Below are 23441 nucleotides of genomic sequence, written 5' to 3'. Positions count from 1 at the left end.
TGACCACTCAACACTATTGCGTATGCACAAGGAAAAAAACGCGTAATGGTCAACAATATATACTACACAAGGGGATGAATGTGTAGGTCTATATGACCAGGTTGTTAAAATCAGTCGGACACAAAGTCTATTTATTTATTTGGGTAGGAAGGGTTTGGATGAGTTTTCTTCTAGAGATAGTTTTCCTAATTCTCTTAAGCTGTATATCTAAACATAGATCTCAATAATAGGTCTAAAGACTACAATTTAATATATGCTTCCAAATATTAATTAACAGCTTTTATCAGTATTAAGGCCTTGACTTAAATTACAGGCATGATGACCAGTTGTTGATCTGAACATCATAAGCACATTTATCCACCCACTATACAACCCATATTGCACTTCACTCTTGAGAGATTTACAGTAGTAACTAGTTAAATATATATTTACATATTTTTTTACATGTTTTACATTGACCATCTTACAAACCCCTTTACAGTTGGAGGCCTCGTTCATTCACACAAACACACACACACTTATGCTATACAAATAAGAGCTATCTGTTTATAAATGCTGTTCAACTTTAATTCATAAATCAGTTACAGAGTTAAAACAATAAGATAAACAAAAGGGAAAAAAAAGGAACACGTGTATATTATTTAACAGTTTTGCAAAATGTCCAGCAACACAAGCTAGGTATGTAGACATGTAGGTATCCTGCTCCGGCTCCGGCAGAATATGATATTTTATTATCAGGTCATATCCGGCTCCGGCCAATTAAAGAAAAAGTGCTATCCGTGCATCCCTAGTAGGTACAGAAATTTATTGACAGCAGACACCCAGGCAAACAAAAAGAAAGACAAACACTCAAAAATAAGTGACAGACATGCAGAAAGATAGATGAAAGAATGGTGGGAATAAAAGATAGATAGATAGATAGATACATAAATAGATAAATAGATAAATAGATAGATATATATATATATATAGAGAGAGAGAGAGAGAAAGAGCTATACATGTATATATACAGAGAGATAATAATACCTAATAATAAATGTTAAAAAGACCTATACATTGCACAAATCTATCTGGAATCAAAGACTCCATTAACAGATAGATAGATATATACGTGCACTGGATATAGAATATGTATAATATTTTTTTTACATATATATTGCTATCAATACAGAAAAATGTGAAACTTATTTTGAAATATAGACACCTATAATAATAGGACCTATACACAATACATATTTTTACACGAAGGGTTACATTGTATTAAGTTAGATTCATGTCAAGTCATGTTTCCACTTATTTAATGTGCAACACTGTATCTTCAGTGACATTCTCGAACGCTGTAAACTACACCAATGAGTTGTTGTTTTTTTCACAAACATTATTGAAACAGTCTGTAGTTCTTCTAGTAGACCTACATTGCAGTTTTAATAGCCATACACATAGAGTAATGTAGGAGCTACAAGCAGGCAGGGGAAGAGTAAAATTACTGTATTTTTTGTTACAGCTGAACAACCTGAAATTGAAAGTGTGTAAAGATATAAATAACATTACAAATAATAGCATGTCAAATTGTGTAATGTCATTATTTTATTAATATTCAACACATCAAATGAGTTCGTTCATTTCGATTATCCAGCTTTAAATGTTTTATGTATACAGACGTCGCTTTGGTGTATATAGGGCCTAGCTCCGTTTCATACATTGTGGTCTATAGGGCAGATGATGTAAAGGTCATCTGTTTCTGAGGCCTACGGTTAACAAAGGTGTCATGTGGCTAGCACAACGACCAACAAGCCTTTACTTTCCCCAACTATTGTCAGGTAAATTAGAGCTGGGTGGACTCAGAGGCGCCCGAAGATCCCGAAATTAAAAATCCTAGTCTTCACCAGGATTCGAACCTAGCACAGAAGCCAGGCGCTTTACCTTCTGCTTAGTATGAAGTCGACGTACAGGGCCCACAACTATTTTAAAAATTCACATTCCCCTCTCTTACCATTACATTTTAGTGACCACCGAGAAGGGAAAAGCCGATATTAGTTTTGTGGGACAGTATGTTCGTCCGTCCATCGCTGCCGGAGATAATAATAATACATATATTATTTTTATAGATTGGCTAATAGATATAGATATATCCGCCTTATAAATTTCCCTCTTTTTCCAACGAACCGTATTTAAGGCCTAAAAAATATAACTAAAAAGATATTGGTTGCCCCTCATTTTCAATTTGACAGATTTAAATGTATTTTTATTTCTAGATCTTAAATAAATGTACATCTAAACCTCTTCGTAATACTATTGACTGATATTTCATACTGTGATAGATTTGTGTGTTGTTTGTGTGTTTTGGGATTTTTTTTGTAACAGTTCTTGATGCTGGGGTTATCTTATCTTATCTCTACTGGCTAAAAATAGTGCAAACATATTTTTTTTATATCTGTAAGGGCTATAAATAAACGAAAAATAAGTCTTTATAAGGTGCGACTCTGGATAAAATCTGGATGCAAAGTCTAGATTTCTAATTGACGAAATAAAAAGATATGTGTAAATGTTGATTATATTGCAAAATAGTGCAGTCCATTTATGTTTTAGCGGATTAATTTATTAAAAATTAAAGTCAAAAGTCTATGTGGGAGAGCGTTACGATATGCACGGTGCAAAAGGAAAAAAGGAAGACAACCTGTTAAATATAATGAAGTTTAACTGATTAGACAAAGAAGAGAAAGAAATTATATGGATTTTTTTTGTTTTAGATGGGGCCCGTGGAGAAGGTGTACAGGAGGGAGATGAAAGATCTACTTGAATGCAAGTGTAAGTGTGGTGTATAATGGCAGGCCATTCCAACTCAGCGTAACATATACCAACATTTACGGGCTTTATATGTATTAAGAAATGCGTTATGTTTTGCAATTTAAAAAAAAAGAGTAATAAGTTTCTTAAAATTACAAAGCAATGTGTAGGCCGGAAACAAATAAACTAACGTGCAAGTAGTAAATTAATGGTTTCTAGCAGTAGACATGTGCTATATTTGTGTAACTCTAGACTCTTAAATACTCGTACGGAAAATGAAATGTTGCTTTTTTGGACCTATTTTAGAGAACAACGTTGTGAATGAAAACAAAATATTTTAAAATCTTATATTTTAATATTTTAGATTTGAATTTCAATAACGGCTTTTCCATAGTGCAACTGCTATAGAAAATACTAAAATCTATCATGCGTTCTATTATTCTTTTCGATGTATTTATGAATATATCAAGTTTTCTCATTGTTTGAAACTGAATTGGCATGAAATAAAAAATGTCTTTAATAAAGTGAGAAATAAAGATTTTAAGTATTTTATACATAGTTGTTTTTTTTAAATTCGAAATTAACCTTTCAAAGCCTCTGGTTGAGTGACATTGATTGTATTGACTGTTATATTGTTAAGTTCTTCATAATGAGTGGCCTTTTCATTCTTCATCCATGCCTGCAATAAATTGTAACCAAAATTTAAATGTTTTAGTTTTACTTATAAAAATGTATGCAGTATTGTAGTAAATGAAATATAAATATACATATTAGAATGGAAACAAAATTGACAAATATTTCTTTGTAATAATTCTCATTTAAAAAAGAATCAAACATGTTTTGTGTTACTAGAACAGAGTAAATAAATAAAATGTGAAAGTAGAATACAAAATGTTTACCAGTGTTTGAGGATTAAAGATGTATTTCTCTTCATAGTTATATATAGCATCGGGCTTTGACATGAATGGAGGCCTTCTGATAGGAGTGAGATTTGCTTTGGTCATTGATCCAGTCTTTACACAGTAATTGATTGAGCAACCCTGAATAATTTTTAAAAATGTTTCTATTACCGTAAGATGGAAATCTTTCTTAAAAACGCTTATATGAAACGTCAAAATCACAGTTTTAAAAGATATTTAATCTTAATATAAAAAGAAGTCACCATAAACACCATTTGTTCATATTCCTTAATTTTCGACTTCCCGCTCTCCCATTTAACACGCATTTTAGCCATTCAACATTCACATTCCAATGCGTACATAATAATTTCCTTAAATCGAATGTTATTAGTTATTACGAAATGTCCTTTATGGGAAAAAAAAGAGTGCTATTATTGCAAGGCGTATATCAGCTCACTCTGTCTGGTTAAAAATTTGTATACGTTATTACTCCCACACCCAATGTCAGATGAAACTGAAAGTTTGTCGAATTATTTCTTTTACCTGATAAAATAAAGAATCTATAAAAAAAATTGCGAATTAACTACTGGTAATTAATTATTATGTTTGTATCTGAAACTGGGGGAAATAATGGTCCTAGACTGATGTGGTGGTATAATTAAGTTAGTCCTCTTTATATTTTGTGGACAGAAAGTTTGAAACTAATACTATATAACAGTCTATTTTCATAAGTACTTCCCCAATACACCAGCTAGTGTACTAGGTTGAGGAGGCCTTAGCTAACGAGTTAGAATTCATGTCGTTCAACATTTTTTGGTTGTTGTTTTTTTCTTTACAGATCACAGTAATATTCATACGCATACCCCGTTCTTTCTTCCCTACCACTTTCTCAACTGGCCCAAACAAGGGATAGGATCATAGCGCATTGAGAAAACTAAAAGAATGAAGTTGTGTTTAACAAAAAAATAGGCTTAATGGCATGACTGAATACTAAACTTAACTAAATATTCTTAGCAATTACAAATGAAAAAAAAAAGTTAAAAAAAAAGCATTTTCTTATAAGAGAACTACAGTGATAAATCAGCATGTTCTTTCAAGAGGGTTACATTGTATTATTGCATGGTCTTTGAAGAAAGATACATCGTCAATCCAACATAATCTTTTAAAACAAATACATTGTAGGTTATCATGAGCTTTTAAAGGGGATATATCGTCAATTTATAATGATCTTTTTTAGAGATATATTCTTTATTCAGCATGATCTTGTTGGAGAGATTGTTGATACATAAAGTACTTTAAAGAGAGATGCATTGCCAATTCAGCATGATTTTAGTGCTTTTGTTACTAAAGGTAAAGTGCCCTTACAGACCTTGCAATCCATAGGGAAGATGATATAAAGATAATTTGTTTCTGGCTACCATGGCTAACGAGGGTGTCATGCGGCCTGCACAATGACCAACCGCCTTTACTTTTATCCAAAAAGTATCTTGTATCCAATCGAGTTGGGTGAATTCAAAGTCGTGCTAAGGATCCCGAAAATAGAAAATTTTCAATCTTCACAAGGATTTGAACCCTAGACATATCAAATTATAATCACCTTATATGACGAATGAAAATGTAATAATGACATAAATGTGGATCTAGTTAAATACAATATTTTAGTTAAAGTAAAAAAAAAACAACTTACTGAATCCACTGTAGCCAGATGTTGACTATATCCTTCAGGACATCTCATTGGGTATGATGTGCTTCCGTCATTTCTTTCTGAGAGTCCATTTCTTGTCACGTTTTGCATAAAGACAGCGAGTGGATTTCCTTCAAATAGACAATAAAAAACAAGGTTACAACGAGAGCTTGTTTCGTCACACAAACTCAGAGGCTTTCTTCTCTGTATCACGCTAACGCAGAAGGGGTTAACATTTTTTAAATGGCTCGTTGCTTAACGATGACTGGTTTTATGACCACCCGTCCTGTCCAATGTACATGCTTTCACATCCTTTAGGTACTCCCACGAATTTCTTGTTTGCAATCTCTTTTTGGCCTAATCATTTCGGCTTATGATAGTTACCATCTTGAAGCTTATGTTATGTTAGGTACCGTAACCCTGGAGACCATAGAATCGGACATTCGTTTTATAAGAAAGAGTACTTGGAAGATGAAACAAGTCTGTTACTTAAAAATATGTTTAATTTTTATTATTAATATTAAAATAGAAATTTATAACTATAACTATAACAAACATTTTTTTTTTTATTTAAAAACTAAATCGTGCTCTCTCTACTGTACCTTGGAGGATGACTTTTGACAATGACTTGTGTCTAACATATGACTGAAACAGCTCAGTTAATGTCTCTTTACAGTATTGAGGAATGTTGCCAACTAGAGTGTTGACTTGTTAAAGTATTTACCTTTTTTGTTTCAGATTTATAAAACGGACTGTTTGGAAGTAATTATTTGGCACAGGCCTCACAACTTTTTGCCATACGATGGCAACGTATATACAAGATGTCTGTTAACATTATACATTCAGTGCTTCTTGTCAGAAAATTTTTTTGGTGTATAATGGGCCTAGTTCCCCTTTCAGAGCTCGTGTTCTATAGGGCAGATGATGTCAAGGTCATCTGTTTGTGTTTCTACTGTTAACGAGTGTGTCATGTGATTTTAGGGACGCTAAAAATATAATTATGACAAAAAAAACTACATTGTTTCAATAAAGTAATTTATCCTTTGAATTCAATTTAGAAATCAGATACCTGATACGCAAGAAAAAAATCCTCCAAAAGGTACCGCCAAATGAATGCTCTGTTCAAAGTCATCACTTAGGCACAAAGTGACATCAGCTAGAATAAGTCTAGGATAGAATGTTCGTGGGCAGTTCTAGAAATAAAAAAGACAAAATATTTATACTCTGTATTATTTGTATTAAATATATGCTCCAAATAAGAAAAATAAAATACTTAACTTTTTAGAAATATCATGCATTGTAAACATGTTTAAGTCATAATACAGTTTTTGTTACAATTTAATAAGGATAAAAGTTAGTGTTACGACTATTGCTTATCCGGCTTATAGATGATATTTAAAGATATTTTATAGATAATATTTAAAGATATTTTATAGATATAGAATATACAGAAACAGAATAATCATATAAGCATTATATTCCTCAAGACAGAATTGATATAGTGCATACATACATCCTTTCATTCATTTTTTACAACTCCTCTTAACAGCTTGCAAACTCTTCATAAGGCGAAAAATAACTAACAAAGGAAGCAAAAACCCTAACAACTTTTCTAATAATTTGAAGTTTTCTGTGTATCTCTGAAAAAAGAATTGAACAGACAGGGAGAACTACATGACAACAATGGCTGCGACGATCTCAACAGGCTGTACCAAATCGAAAGTAAAGAGACAAATGAAGAAACTAGACAAGTATGTATGTTTGTGCCTGAGGCTTTTGTTCCTGATGTACCTTCTACGAGTACCTCATTGTTCCGACAGATCAATACAAAATAGGGTCTGCGTCGAAGCCTGTTGCTATGGACCTTAAAAACCTCTACCCAACTGCCGGTGCTTACAAGGGAAATTCGAGGCTCGATAACTGCATCCAGAAGTTAAGCATGAACTGAACGTGTTGCGCATCACATAAAGAATTTAGATGCCAAAATAACCATTACCAAAGAAGGTGTACATCTGCCATCATCATCCACATTAGGCGAATGACTAACAATCCAGGCTAAATCTGAACTGGAAAAAAAAAGACATCCGCTATTTGAACTTCAGGAGACCTATCTCCTAAACACGAGAGTTAGCTGAGGATGACCGCGGCGCATTGGACTTCGTTTGCAACGTGGCTACATGTGAACCTGCAGCTTCCTTGAGAAGCGTCTGTCGGGAGGGTCTGCTGAAACACCGTGTACGGTTAATGACTGTGTTTGACGAAAACAGTGCTCGGTCTTAAGTAAGGTTAAGTGTATTTCGTTTCGCTTGATTCGTTTGCCATCTCTAGTTTATACTTACCACCGAATGGTAAGTTTGTAACTTTAGCCCCACAAGATCCATCATCTACATTGGCTACATAACTAAAATTTGGATCATCTATCTTTGTACAGCCTCTGTAGGTATTCATCTCATAGTACATTTCTATTGATCTACGTATAACCTGCAAATACAAAGAGACGTTCATAAAACTCATTTTGCATAATAATAATGTTTTATTAAATTTTGATACAGGCATGCAAATCTAAATGTAGCTAATGTATTTCTGTAACAGATTTACAGACTGTTATACGCTATGAATTCCAAAATCATATTGGTGATTTTCAGAGTAAAGACTTATTCAAGTAATCCTATTATTGTTAACATTGTAACTTTAGAGATCCGGCCTTAGACTTTTTAGCAATAAAAAACAAAAGAAAACAATAAGATTAGTTGAATTTTTTCTAGCGATATAATGGTTTAAACAATATTTTTTTATTCCGAGATTAAAGATGAGTGCAATGTTTTTCAAAACAATGCAAAAAAAATGTGACCTACATATTTGCCAACAAAGTCATTGTTAGGCAGAGATATCTAAATTCTTTTTGACTTCTGCGCCTGATTAAGGCAAAGTATTTTCTTTAAATGTGTGCCCAGCGACCTTCGCGATAGCTCAACTTTGCTGGGTCGGGGGGGTTATTTCTTATCGTTTAATTCTTCATAGATCTTAAATAAGCCAAATGCAAATTGTTTTGATTACCTTTAGTATAAATGATATTTTTTTTTCCCTTACTTAAAATGTAATCATATTTTATAGCCTACTTTTTCCAGTGAGTCGACTGTTGAATAAGGCAATTCTGGAAGTAATTGCGGCTTGACCAAGTAGTTTAATGGATCACCAGTCCTGTCCATCGGAATTAGATTCTTGTCTACGCCTTTAGCCCATTCACTCAAATTCATTAATTCAGGCTCGTATAAAGGACCACCAAAGGTTTTTAAAACAGAGTGAGTTGTTTCCTTGCTGTACGAAGCTAGCTGATCATTGGTGTATGAAGTGCTGAAGTTACGGTTTAAAGAGAATACATATGACATTAAATATTCATAAAAGTAAATGAACGATTAGAAATAATGTACATAGATGAGATGAGATTAGATTCCGATAAATTGGATTTGGATGATAGATAAATAGATAGATAGAGTGACGACCAACATGTATTATGTGTATGTGAGGCTTGTTGGGTGCCAAGGGATGATTGTTTGAGTGTGCAATGTGCTTGGACACCACAGATGATTAGGAAACAGGCACGCAACAAACAAAATAGAGAAAGACACAATTATTAAAATTTACAAGGTGTTTATGGTAAAGATAATGGGGTGATTGTATCATAAGAATATTGTCTTATCATTATCGGCACATATAGAATGAGTATGTATATCACTTTGTCTTTGATTGAACTTATCTGAAGATCATATTGATGTTGTAGCTGGATATGTTTCTTGGACGATGGCTTGCAGCTCGAGATAAAACTTAAGCAGTTAAAGGGTTGCGGAGGTTTCAGTGCTTGCGTATCAGTCTAAGAGTCATTGGGGTAGTTTAGGTGACTGCACAGACAGTGGTGACGGAGGGGCTGATGGTTGTAACGCTGTCTGTGACTGTGTGAGCAAGCCATGCGGATTTGGGCTTTGACGATCTCAACGATAAGTACCGAGTTGAAAACAAAGAGATAGATGACTAAACAAGAGATAGAGTTCTATAATGAGTTGAAGATTTTGCTACGGTGTATGCTACGAATATCTAGATGAGCCGGATAGATCAAGACCTTAAAGACATCTGTCTATCTGCAAGTATCTACAGGGGAAGCTCAAAGCTTTCTAATTGTACCCAGGTGTTTAACAAGAACTGTATCTTCGGCAGATATTGATACCTTAACTCTCAAGCATGGTCAAAGGCCAGTCAATGTCGGCGAAAACTGATGCAGAGGTTGATGAACATTTGTACCAGGAATGTTACTAGGGTTCTTCTTGGGCATACTTTCCTGAAACGGCCGAAGATGACGGTGTTGCCAAGGAGACACCTACAAATGTGTAGCAGAGGAGATACCTTCAAGCAGTATGGTGGAGTGGATACATGCAAAGTATATGGCAGAGGAGATACATGCAAAGTATATGGCAGAGGAGATACCTGCAAACTCAAAACCTTCTCAAAACGTTCATTGAAATGATTAACTGGCGCGGCGCCTTGGAGCAAAGGGCTTGGTAACTACAACCTTGACCGCCATGACCTCTAAATGTGTCAGGTAGCTAACGTCAGTGACAACCATCATGATGTCAAAGCAGCGATCACGACATCGTCTCAGGAACAGACTGGCCAACTGGTGGAAGAGAAAGAGGCATCCGCACAAAACCGTACAGATGGCTTCGTGGGGAACACGCTCTCTGTCGTCTGTGACTTAAACCGATTAACCTCCATCTGAACTTGGAAATCTCCAGTGCTTCGTTGTGAACTTTTCGGAATGAAAACGCTATGAAGGGGCAATGCTATAACCCTGTCCTGCAGTGGGTCTATCGCTGAGATAAATTCGAGCGACATTGAAAGCGAGCATGTAATTTGTCTTAAAGATAGATAGATAGATAGATTATTAATAGTTAAATACCTATAAGATGAACTTATTTTGAATAGAGTCGAGAACGATGCACTGGCTGCAGCTAAGTATGCCGTTTTGGAACCTGCGAAGTTAGACATTTTATCCGTCTTCACGTAATCGTCTTTCACCAATAGAGCTCCGGCAGTAACGCTGGACAGGACATGGGTCCCTAGAAATAATAGAAAAAAAAATACACAACTATGAGTATTATGTTGTCAAATTCAATGATCTTCCGTGCTACTAAATGACTTCCACTCTAACTTAAAAAAAAAAAAAAACTACAGATACTGCGACTTTTACTTTACAAGCAAATAATGTTGACAGAGACTCAAAAGAGAACATGTAAAAAAAATGATTTTTTTGTGGATACACACTCGTTTTGTGTAGAGAGATGGGAGAATGACTTAAAGAGAAACTCCGATGGTTTTTCAAATTTGATTTATTGACATTTTAAATCTGCGTAAAAAGTTGTATAGTAACGTGGGGCAAAGGGCCCATCGGGGTTAAGAGCCTTTCCTAATTTTTATGCGAATGGCTTTTTGGATGATATACATTAAGACTACCTGAGATATCTTAAATCCGGCCATTGATTGCACGTTTAGCATCTTGTGATTGCTTGTCTATTGTTCATCAGATATTGATTTGAATTTTTGGACCCATCCCACTATAAGGTAAGGGCTCATTTTATATGTATTGAAATCTGGTCATAAAGGGAAAACTACTAGATCTAAAATCTAAGTATGACTTTAAACAATTTCAATAGGTCTAAAATATATACATCTATTATTATTATACATATTAATATAGATCTAGATCTATTATTAAGTATATCTATAGATTATAGAATATAGATCTACTAGATTTAAATGTGTTGTTATTCCTCCTGAAATCTTGCTAAAAAGATGACTATATATATTATATAGAAAATTATAGATCTGCATGTCAATATGTGTTACATTTAGATCTACTGTAGACTAGAATATTTATCGATTTAGAAATCTAAGCATTTTGTTTAGCTATATGGATGGATGGCCAGTCTTGCGGTTAGACTATTGTTTGGACTTATCGATGGTTAAGGGTTCAAACTTCCGCTACCATCCCCCGTGATCCTGCAGGTTGTTTGGACTGATGGTTGCTATGTTTATTAAGGAATAATTATTATATATCTTTATCTTTTGAGATCTATCTAAATTAAATAGATCTATAAGCTTTTAAAGTTTAAAATGTGCACGTTTCATTTTTTTTTTCATTTCAGAGAATGATAGAAATTATGTAAGAAAAATGCAAAGGGGCTCTTATGAACAACAAAACCTAGCAAAAGCTTTACCATCTATCGCTGGTGGGATGTCAGTTACAACAGTCTCACAAAACTTCAACAACGCCAACGTTTAAAAGCCTGGATCTATTCTACTTGGCCGTTTTAGAAGTAACTTTAGTGAAGACCGGGAAAAGGACTAACTGAAAATTATTAAGCGAATAAAATGGGGAAATCCCTTTTTTCCATTGTAAGCCTTGTCGGTTTCAACAGACCACAAGTGAATGCTTTCGTCAAATATATAATCTTGCCCTAATCTTGGCAAGAAATTATTATGCCAACTTGCATATTTTTACAGTGGCGTAGCTAGGGTAGGTGGTGTCCGGTGCGACACCTCATGTTGCCCTCCAATAATTATAAATAAAACTGCAAAAATATTTTTTTTTACATAAAATAATGTGTATTTGCTGATGAAAACATCCTTAGTTTTACTTGGTCCGTCAGGGTTACATATATGCTTGTTTGTGCGTCCACCCAGCTTTAATGGGTGTCTTACATTAGCTTGGTAAAAGTAAAAGCGGTTGATCGTTATGCTGGCAACATGACACCCTCATTGACTGCGGGCCACAGAAACAGATAACCTTTACATCGTCTGCCCTATAGATAGCAAGGTCTGAAAGAGGAACTTACTTTTTTTGATAAACGATCTTTGGATAGTTACATATTTATTTATTTCCACCCTTGCCAGTGCAACGCAGTAGGTCCGTAGTCGCCCAACGGGGATTCCTTTTAGCTTCCCTGGGGTTTGAAGCTAAAAGAAATACCTCTTCAATATTAAAAAAATGCAAAGTACAAGCTAAAAAATCGATTAGCGTAGACAAAGTGATTTTGAGTTTAAAATCCCCTTCAGGGGGTTAGAAGCTAAAAATTACCTCTTCCATAAAAAATTACACACTCAAAATGCTATGAGCGTAGAAATAGGGGGGTTAAATTTAAATCCCCCTCCAGCGGGGTTTGAAGCTCAAAAATATCTCTTCAATATATGAGCAAATTACACATTCAAATCTATGTGCGTAGCGAAATGGATTTTGAGTTTAAACCCCCCTTCAGCTGGGTTTAAAGCGAAAAAAAACCTCTTCAATATAAAAAAAAAATTACAACTCAAAATTCTATGAGCGTAGCCAAGCCAAGGGGTGTTTTAAGTTTAAACTCCCTCCTCCAAAGGACTATTTTTTAAGTTTAGAACCCCTCCTGATGGTTTTGAGTTTAATACCCCCATACAGAGAGTTTTGAGGTTGAAATATATATTTTATTATATATTTTATATTTTATATATATATTTATTCTAAAAGCAAACTACAGTCACCAAATTCTATGAGCGTAGCTATGAGCTTAGCTAAAAGGGGTTTTGAATTTTAAAAAAGCAAACAAGATTTTTTAGTTTAAACCCCCCCCCCCCCCCAAAAAAAAATATTTATTTTGACGATAAAACTTCCCTTTTCGATATAAAATCTAAAGCAAACTACGGTCACCTAATTCCAAGAGTTTAGCCAAGAGAGGTTACACATTTCTACCAGTGGCTGGGCTCCATTAATAAAGTGCAGTAAATAGTTATTTGCCGAAATTAAAAAAAGGCTAAATGTGGTTCAAAAAAGATGGCTAAGACGGATTTTAGGACTCAGTTATAGAGATCGGGTCTCAATCAAGGATTTCATATGCTGAACTAGGAGTCGAGCCCTTATTAAGGTTGTGACAGAGCGTCGCATGAGGTTGCAGGACAGGTTCTCCGACAAAATGAATTACGCATAATAATAGTTGCTATGACAAGGAGGTCATTACGAGGATAGAGCAAAAAATGGACTTCCTATTACAACATGGAGCCACACTTTCATGGTGGTCCTCAGAGAAGGTGAAAAGAGGCTTCAGACATTGCCAGTGACAGATATTGTGGAAGCAGCTTGCAATCCAATTCGCCGAACGACGCTGGAGGATCTAAGTCAGTAAGAATATCAAATAAGAGTTTTTGAAATACAACTTTTAATAGCAGGATAATGCACTGTAGATACCTCAGAATATGTATTTTTTAGGCTTTCAATACCGGGAATAGTGTTTGGCGGCGGAGCTCCGCCCCGCACTGAGGGGAGCGCTGAGAGCTCCCCAAGACCCCCCTTGATGGCAATGGCGGGGAGTCTACAATGTTTCCACTAATTCCAGGAAGAACTTATTCTAGGGTACAATATACGTCTTCCGAAAGAATGAAGGGTCAGAATATTATAAAGATAAATTATGTACACACACGCACGCACACACACGCACATACATATATTTTTCTTAGGGGGGACAAAAAATTACCCACCCCGAAAAAAATATCCTGGCTACGCCCATGGAATACACACATTCTGTTATAATCAAGTTGACACAATCCATACCACTCACCGAAATCACGCACTAGTAGCTGTGCCTCATACTCAGCTTGACGTGTCTGGTTAAGTTCTATCCTGATAGCTATGCTTAGTAGTCGATGCTTAAATTGCGCATCTAACTCTGCGTCTGGTTGAAGCTTTGCTTCATACCTGTAAACATGTTTAGATTTATTTTATTAAGGCCTAATTTTCACCGAAAAAAACAAATAGGCCTACTATCAGATCAGTGTTCTTTACAGGTGAGATGTTCACGTGCGAGGTTTCCTACAAGGTAAAGGGAAAATACAACTGAAATTTATTAAATTGTGTATTATTTTTAAAAAAAATTAGAACATCATTGTTTGTTGGTTATATAATAAGTACAATGACTTCTTAGCTTCTAAAATCATGAATGAATAAAAAAAAAATATATTAGACAAAGACAAAAACTGAAAGTTTAGATCATACGCAGACGATATAAAAACTACTTACAGAAAGATTAGAAAAGGGATCTCTCATAGATTTACAAAAAAAAAAATGCATTCCACTCATTACTGAGCACAAGGTTTAAAAATGATAAAGACTTAATAAAATAAAATAAAAATTAAAAGAGATTAAAAAAAAAGAACGAGACGGAGAGAAAAAGCAAACAATTGACCAAGTCACTGTGCAACTTATCTCAGCTATATTAAAAAAAAAAAAAAAAAACAGAAATCTTTGTATATATACTGTGAGTATTTAAATAGAAAATTTTGTGCTACAAAGTATACGCCTATTCATACTTTACTAAAAGACAGTACAAAAAATAGCAATAAAAAAAAATAAAAAAAAACAAGAGTTCGTTAGGGACATTGTATGAGATATACCAGCTTGGCGAGGCGAGTTCAAAGCTAGAGTTACTAATACTAGTCGACCGGCGGCGTAGCATACGCGCTATTTTGCAGGGCTGGCTTTAGTTCACTGCAACCTATGCGATCGCAGTGGGCCCCGCAATTTCATAGGACCCGCGCTAAATCTAGGTGTATAAATTATTAAATAATATCATATTATAACTTATAATAACAGATTTCCCGCGGCCTCTTCTCGATTTACCAGGAGCTCCTGGAAATCTCCTGAAATTGCAAAATATACGAAAAAGTCTTAGAAATCTACGGAAATTATTAAAATCTTTGAAAACTCATACAAATCTCGTGAAATATATAGACAAAAATTGTCATTTTGGGCTGTCATTCAATAGGTAAAACGCCAATCCTACGCGCGATAAAAAAAAATGGCATTATGCAATACCCGCAATTGAGGAATCTAGTGAAAGAAGCTTCTCGCGCCTCAAACTAATGAAGAATTACAATTTTCGTATAGATAGATTGAAACATTTGGTAATTTTTGCTATTGAGCGTGATCTATGTAGGAAACCGAATTTTTATGTTATGCTGTATGATTTTGCTACTCGTATGGCTGGTAAAGTAACTGTACGTAGTAAAAAATGAATAAAATGCAAAAACGAATTTATTTTCTAATACAAACTCTTAATGTTCACTTACTATCTGTATCCCTACCCAAACTGGGCCCCGCGAAATCCGTTTCGCATAGGGCCCACAATGGTTAAGTCCGGCCTTGATATTTAATGACGAGTGAATACGACTTGTTCTCCTCCCTCTTTATTGTTTTTCACCTCTAAAATTACGTGGGTAACTCTAGTCCGGCCTACTTGTGGAAATAAAAGAGTGATCTTTCCATTACTTGGTGTCTAGATAGATATATAGATAGATAGATAGATAGATAGATAGATAGATAGATAGATAGATAGATAGATAGATAGATAGATAGATAGGTTTAAATACCTTTATATAACAAGCGAATTTAATTAATGTTTTTTCGGTATAGAATAGGCTAAGTTGGTGGGCATTTGATAGTTTGTTATTAGTTAAATACTCAAAAGAATTGCCTTGGATATCTCAATTGAACTCTGAAAGTAGCCGCATTGTCTTCCATTTGTTTAGACTTCAACTCTTCGTGTTCATTGGAGTACTGTCCACTGATAGAAAATACACTCAGAGACAGCCCGCCTTCTACGTTCACACTTTTGGAAGTAAGGGAAGTAGCGCTGTTCCAGTTGTCGATAAACTCGGCAAAACGTTCCACTCTGCTGTGCTGAAAGTTCAAACAAGAAAATCACTTGGAACGCCATCTGATACATATGCATATTTTAAAAGACTAGGACTAAGACTGCTTTATTAATCCTTACGGAAATTTGTTGTGATTACAAGGACTCGTTTCTCATATAAAGACAACACAACAGAAAAATACACATAAATACAACAGACAACATAAAGAGTTCATTATTTTCATCTCTTACCAACTTAGTACTTATATTAAATTGTAAAGTCGTCCTAAGTTACACATATATCGTCTCGTAGAAATGAGATGAAAGCCAGCCTGGACATTAGCTATTGTCGCCCACGTAGCAGACCCCTCACCATGCAGCTGATGAATCCGAAAGTTCTGTAAGTGATGATACAGTTTGGGATCAGCGCGTGTATGGCGCTGCTAGGTTGTAGCACTGTGTTTAAAGGTCGCCGGCTCCTGATTTTTCCTAAGGTTTGACTCCCAAAGCCTTTCACATTTTCGGGTATAGCTGCAAGGTGGCAGAGGTTTGAAATTAGAATGGGTAGTCATCCAATGCTAACGAACTTTTCTGCATGAGGTTTGCTGGGTTAGGATAGGCACCAGCTACTCACTCTCCTTTGCACGTTCTGCTTATTAGTAAAAACATATTAGCGAGAAGGCCAGTAGTTATTAGAGGCTATTTGAGACGCATTGCATTGAAAGAATTTTATAGGTAGTGGAGATGTAATATTCATTACCGTATCTGGCAATGACAAATTTACGGTCACACATTAACAATCCAAAATGTGATAATAGCTCTGCCGAGATCTTAACAAGTTAGATCAGCAATGGTTAAAAATGCTAAAATATTTTTAAAGGAAACTTTGCATCTAGATTTACTCTACATAAACATTCATCGGTTCTTTCAATGAGAATGTTTATCACATCTCAAATTTTATCACAATAATCTGATTTCTGTTTCCATATTAAGTTAATAAGATACACTGTGAGAGAAAAAAAAAAGAGCGAAAAATATCAATAAACGTGTTGGCTTTAACCTAAAGAAATATTTTATTTTTTTTAAAGGAAGATAGGCCGCGATGTTGATATGAATAGACCAAATGAACAAAGACGAAATACTGATATTGGAAGATATTTGCTGCCAACTAAATAATTCAGTTATTTTATGCTACAAGAGAAAGTGTTTAAAAAGTTGATTCTGTAGTACTAACTAAACTAGCACTATATGGTTTATTTAAATATTCCCATTAGGGCATTGGTTATCAACCTTTTATTTCACTGCACCAATTTTTTTTTCACTTCTAATTCAAACATATTTTACCCCCTTTCAGTCCTTAAAAGTATTTAAAAATTTAACTTATTATTTGTAAATGTACTACTTATGTTACATAATCAGTTAGTTAATCACCATTAGCAGATTTACATTTTAAAAAATATCTCATTAGCCAAGAAAATGTCAATAGCTTCAATGAGACGTTCGACTTTGCTTTTACCAAATCTGTGCTATATGTTGGCAACCCCAATCATAATAAAACTGCTAATTTTGACAGAGGTGTTTATACTAAAATAAAAATAGATTATTTTTACAAAACACCTATTAAATTCAAAACATCGTGGAATCTGGGTGGATGTGGAGGTGGAACCTGGACACAGATCTAAAATACGGCTATGAGGATTTTCCTAGAAACTTTATAGTTGCTGTATATCGCTGAGAAAAGAATTACTAGCTCGTTAGTCACACTGGAAAAAATTATAGCTTGACCGTAATCATTTTTCAAAAATAAAAAAAAAGATACATTTAAATTTGGAAAGAAAACTATGGCTAGATCTAGATCCAACACGAGTTTTTAAAAAGGACTATCGCGTTCTTAAAAGACTATTGCATTTGGAAATTTCGGAAACTCGTCACAAATATAACTAAGGATACTTTGCTCGTCGACCCGGTTTTAATAAATAAATACAAAATATCGTTGTTATTTTTACAAATTTTATAACAACAAACACTTTTTCACTTAGCTTTACCCGTGGGCAGGTTTTGACTTTATAAAGGGGTCTCCAAGTCTAATAATAGGTGTAAATAAAATTAAAACAATACTTAAAGTGCTTCAGATAGTTATACATTTATCTAACCTTGATCGGTATTGTAAATATATTATCAGGTATCAGGAAGTTTCCATCATCAGTCACCTTGCATAGTGTATAATTGTACCTGATCACAAGTCCAGCTTCTACATTACGAAGATTGTCCCAGCCTACACCGGGCAGTACCTGTAAAATTACATTTAGCTTAAATGACCAATGTTAATTTTATAATAGCGTGCACATCTTTACAAAAGGAACAGAAATAGTTAGGGTTTCTGATAAAATAAATTGATGAGTAGACATTAAGAAATACACTATGTGATATGTGTAGGGAGTGCTATTAGTAACAACACTAACTTCAAATCTTTCAACGTCCACTTGTTTCAATCTCTGACATCTACGTGGATCACCAACTGGCCAATCTAATTGTGGCGAGATGTCAGTCTTATCTTCATTCACTTCTTGTGTAGATCCTGGTGCTGCCACAATGTTGTTAATCAGCAAGACCTCAACTAGAAAAACCTTTAAAAAAATAAATGCAATAAAATTAACTTAAATTTCATTGCAATATTTATTACAGAGCTTATATCAACTCACTCTGTTTGTCTGGTACACATTTTGTACAAGTTATTTCTCCCACTTCCCATTCTCTGATGAATTTGACCCTAAAAAAAACATGTATCAATCGAAACATTGTCCAATTATTATATCAATAAGTCATATAGTCATAATTAACTCATTTCGATTTATGCTAAGATATTACTAAATAGGGAAAATGAGCCTTGTGTATAGAATTAGATCCTAGCCTAGCAATTTAAACGTATTAATAGATAATTTTAAAATAAAATATCTATATTCGTAACTACTTGGTTTGTCTGACAACTGTCTCCGTTAGTTGTGCAGTTTGACAGTTTGGTAGTTTTCGTAGGCAATTGTTTAACCCAGCTCTCGGGTTCAAGGGAAAAAAAAATTACTTTTGAATAGTCAGTATGGAAACATTTTCCCAGATACCCTCTCCTTGCCTCCCCACCCCCTTTCCCAAATAGCCCACATAAGTGATAGGATCATATAGCATCATAAATGTTTGATGAAATAGCAATAAAAAAAAAAAAAGATTAAAATATATTCAACCACACGGATTTTATTAAAGAAATCCAGTCTTGACCCGGAATGTCTACAAAACTATCGCCCGATATCAATTCTTCCCTTCCTGTCAAAGCTTCTGGAGCGCATCGTGTTAGCGCACATTTTTTTCTCATCAAAAGTACTGTCTCTTGGAAGAATTTCAATCTGCATATAGGAAGTGCCGTAGCACAGGGACAGCAGTGGTCAGGGTACTAAACGACATACTTCACAATTTTGACATAGACCACATATCAATTCTTTCCATGCTGGACTTGTCCGCAGCCTTTGATACGCTAGACCAGGGGTGGGCAACCTTTTTCAACAGAGGGCCGCAATCACAAAATTTGGGGACTTCGCGGGCCGCATATATATATATATATATATATATATATATATATATATATATATATATATATATATATATATATATATATATATATAAGAGTTAGCAATTTTTTAAACTAATTTTACAAATTTTTGCTATTGTCTATTTACACCCAACATTTCACCACTAATGTATAGTAGTACTTGAAGTATATAACTGTTTACTCTCGTGCATAATGTTCCGGAACCATGAAACTAGCTTACTAGTTGTTTTTCTAGTGACTACTGTCAAATTACCTTCAATAAGCATCGACCTATTCTAACACTTGATAATTTTCAAACAAAAAGAAAATCTTGGCACCCATGAAGGAACTGACTGGAACTTCTATTTCAGGTCATAATTTGCTTGGAGGTATGTCATCTGGAGCTATATCAGCTTCTGCATTAAATGGTGAGCTGGGGGTATTGAAAACTGGTTTCAAGCTCTTGACGTCTTAGAATTTGCTTTAAAATTCCACAATCAAGGAATCTAAATAAGTCTTGTACTTTTCAACGATTTCACTAGAACAAGTTTCACCTTTCAGCTAATGTAAAATGATAAAGCTTTAATTTCGCTTGCTGGCCTGAAGAAATGGAAAAGCTTTGTTTGAAAAGATTTAAGATGCACATGCATGTCATGTGCAAACAACAAATTGCTATGCTTCCGATGATAAACATGAAGTCTGTTTTCAACTTTTCATTAGAAATATTAGGAAGGGGTCGCAGTCAATGTCCATCAAGGAACCTAACAATTTCTTCCTTGTTTTTTTCCATATTGATTTAATGATTGGCCAGCGGATACTATTGTGTTACCGAACATCGGGATGTTTTAATTCTAAATCTTCACGTACTTTTCTGAACTGCCAGTTGAGGCTAGCCTTGGATAATTGGAGGCCATAGGCAAAGTGTTTTTGGTGGCCCCGAATAAAATAGAAAAAATACAAAATAAGGTGACACAAAACTAAAATTATGGAATTAAAAACCTAGTGTACTTCGAACACTAACATGGAGTTCAAGTTTCGCTATTCCTTCTGTTTAGTATTAAATTGTATATCCTGTGTGAGGACCCCAGCAATCGTGGACCTTGGAAGCTGCATACTTGGTCTATGCGCAACATTTGACGGAGACATGTGTGCATTAATAACTTTTAAGAATTTAATTTAGCTTTGTGTAAACTTTCAAGTTACTAGTTTATGGTTGGAATATTTTCTTTATTTTATTAAAAAGGCTGTTTTTCTCAGTCAAAGCTCCATTATTTGTTACCCTTTCCATATTGTACAAGCCAACCCAACTTTTTCAACACAATTCTTCAAAGCATTGAATAAATACTGGCCTGGGCTTATATCTTTTACTGAATTTATCGAAATATTGATATTAAATATAATGTTCGTTTACTGTAAACTTTTTATAAGGATGTTTAGAGACAATGTTTCTTTAGCCTCTTCATTATAAGTGATAAGAATCAAAAGTTTCAACAATTTCTATAGATATTTACAATTATTTATTTTTAATGTATTTGCATTTTTATATTTGTAATGTGTGGGCACACATGATTTATTTAGCATAAAACACTTCGGCGGGCCGCATGTGGCCCGCGAGTCGTAATTTGCCCACCCCTGCGCTAGAACATAAAATTATATGGCCAGATTCTCTGACACTTTTGGTTTAGCAGGAATCGTTCTAAAGAGGCTTGAATCCTACCAGACTGAACGCACCCAGGGTGTCGTTGTTAAATGGACAGAATCAACAAGCTTTCTTTTGAAGTACGGAGTACCCCAAGGATCAGTTCTAGGCCCAGTACTTTTCACTATGTATACATATCAACCCAGCGGTGCGATACGGCCAACCGGCATCTTATACCTTTTCTTTGCCGATGACTCAAGTTATACGATTCCTCAGTACCCTCAGAGGTTTCGCATCTGGCAGAGAAAATCAGTGGTATCGTTGCAAGGGTGAGCGATTTGATGGTTGAGAAAAAGCTCAAGATGAACGAAGACAAGACAGAAATAATTAAGATTGGCACTCGGAACAACGTCTCAAAAGTCGACATCACAGATTCTTTTTTTTTGTCACGGACTGCCAGGTTCCTTATGTCCAGGTATTGCGAAATCTTGGAGCTTTCTTCAACTCAACACTATCTTTTGACCCACACATAAGTCAGCTCTGCAAGGGTCTTTATCTGCAGCTGCGCAGATTAGGCTGTGGCATTCATACTTTCGCGCCTAGACTACTGCAATGCCGTGCTAACCGGTACACCCGATGACAAAATAGCCAAGGTACAAAGTATTCAGAACAACGCCTCACGAATAGTACTTAGAAAAACAAGACAAGATTCTGCTATTACGCTCTTGCGCACGCTTCATTGGCTTCTCGTGAAAGTGAGAATCGATTACAAGGCCGCCACACTTTGTCATCAGTGTACATATAACAATGAGATGCCCTTGTACCTTAGTGAACTGATTACTCCATATGTTCAACAGAGAGCCCTGCGCTCAATGGACTCAACGCTTTTAGTGGAGCCACGTTGCTCCCTCAAAAGCTACGGTCTGCGTGCTTTTTCAGTTCACGGACAAAAAGTTCGGAACTCACTCCCCATTGATCTCAGACAGAAAACAAACTACACCACTTTTAAGAAGAACATTAAAGACGTATCTGTTTAAAAACTTTTTTTAAGATTATGTTGTCATATTAGCTCTCGTGTTTGTGTTTGTAATGTTATTACAGCTCCTTGAGCCTGCATTTGTTTGTTAACAGCGCTCTATAAATAAAATTATTATTATTATTATTTTTTTTATTTTTAGTCTAGATCAAGTACAAATCTCTTAAATGATAGATTCAAAATAAGTGATACAATAAAACTTAGAATAAGTTTGTTTGTTTTCTTAATCATTTTTTTCTATTTTACTTGTTTTTTTGTTTTATTTTGTTTGAGACTTGCCATCCTAAAAAAAAGGTTTCGGCAATTGAATTTCAGTTACCTAGAGAATGTGGATACAGTATTACTCCAAAGAATAGGTGCAGGTTACCATAACTAAAATTAGGCAATAAGATCACGGTTTTCAGGTTTTCACATATATAAATGAAAATTCCGTCAGACTCAACAATTGATTCACTTGTTAAAGCCAGCAGTTAAAATGCATCTATTTATTCAAATCTTCACCTTAGTTGCAAAATTACATATGCAATCTCATGAGCGTTTTGGTGAGAGCGGGAGCAGAGCAAAGTGGAGTTTGTTAAGAAAATGAAAAAAAAAATGCATATTTGATATTTTCTCCTTAATTACACTACATAAGGAAAATATTTAAATAAATGTTTATAAAGATAGCTTTCACTAATGATCAATAGGTATAAATAGCTTACCCAGTACATATTTCTGTATTTTTTGAAAGTGTACTTATTTTCTCTGACAATTAAGAAACATTGACATATACTTATTATGAATCTGTTGTGTTCTTTTTATTTAATATATATAGGTGTAGCCCTTCTCTCTGTCGTATCTGATAACCTGATAATTTTACTTTTATACTAAGAGATGACCTCCACCTAGAATACTTCTTACCTGTTACGACCAGGCGTCAAAGGAACGCAAAAGTACACTTACGAAGATAACAGGAACACATAAGAAAATAAAATTAATTTCTGAGAAAAATTTTATCGCAGATACTGTAAACACCAGTATAACTTATGGAGCTCTGATTTTATGTTAAATAGATACGAACGAAAATGTTTTCACTTTTTTTTTTGTCATTCTAATACATTTTATTTATTATATAAC

The 23441-nt window shown here is 34.7% G+C and overlaps 1 protein-coding gene across 1 annotated transcript; it reads right to left on the bottom strand.

Annotated features, from left to right (window-relative positions):
- Positions 1-545: 545 nt before the first annotated feature.
- Positions 546-23160, bottom strand: LOC106054144 (macrophage-expressed gene 1 protein-like). Its single transcript, XM_056026343.1, has 14 exons — positions 23027-23160; positions 18536-18700; positions 18227-18364; positions 15915-16120; positions 14004-14140; positions 10322-10481; positions 8490-8724; positions 7710-7851; positions 7367-7431; positions 6440-6563; positions 5374-5501; positions 3687-3827; positions 3373-3466; positions 546-1513 (listed from the first exon to the last, which is right to left on the bottom strand). The coding sequence occupies exons 1-14, from the start codon at positions 23033-23035 to the stop codon at positions 1425-1427; spliced, it is 1833 nt and encodes a 610-aa protein (XP_055882318.1). The 5' UTR covers positions 23036-23160; the 3' UTR covers positions 546-1424.
- Between the last annotated feature and the right edge of the window lie 281 nt (positions 23161-23441).

The sequence above is a fragment of the Biomphalaria glabrata genome, chromosome 4, assembly GCF_947242115.1.
Source record: "Biomphalaria glabrata chromosome 4, xgBioGlab47.1, whole genome shotgun sequence".
Taxonomy (NCBI): Eukaryota; Metazoa; Mollusca; class Gastropoda; family Planorbidae; genus Biomphalaria; species Biomphalaria glabrata.
The sequence above is the reverse complement of the archived record's forward strand: the minus strand, read 5'-3'. Positions and strand labels throughout refer to the sequence as shown.

What these genes read in the sequence shown, in the direction of transcription:
- LOC106054144 (XM_056026343.1), bottom strand. An exon ending in TGGACGTTGAAAGATTTGAA is followed by an intron (nt 18,365 to 18,535) that starts GTTAGTGTTGTT and finishes GTAATTTTACAG; the next exon opens with GTACTGCCCGGTGTAGGCTG. An exon ending in GTTCAATTGAGATATCCAAG is followed by an intron (nt 14,141 to 15,914) that starts GCAATTCTTTTG and finishes ACATGTTTACAG; the next exon opens with GTATGAAGCAAAGCTTCAAC.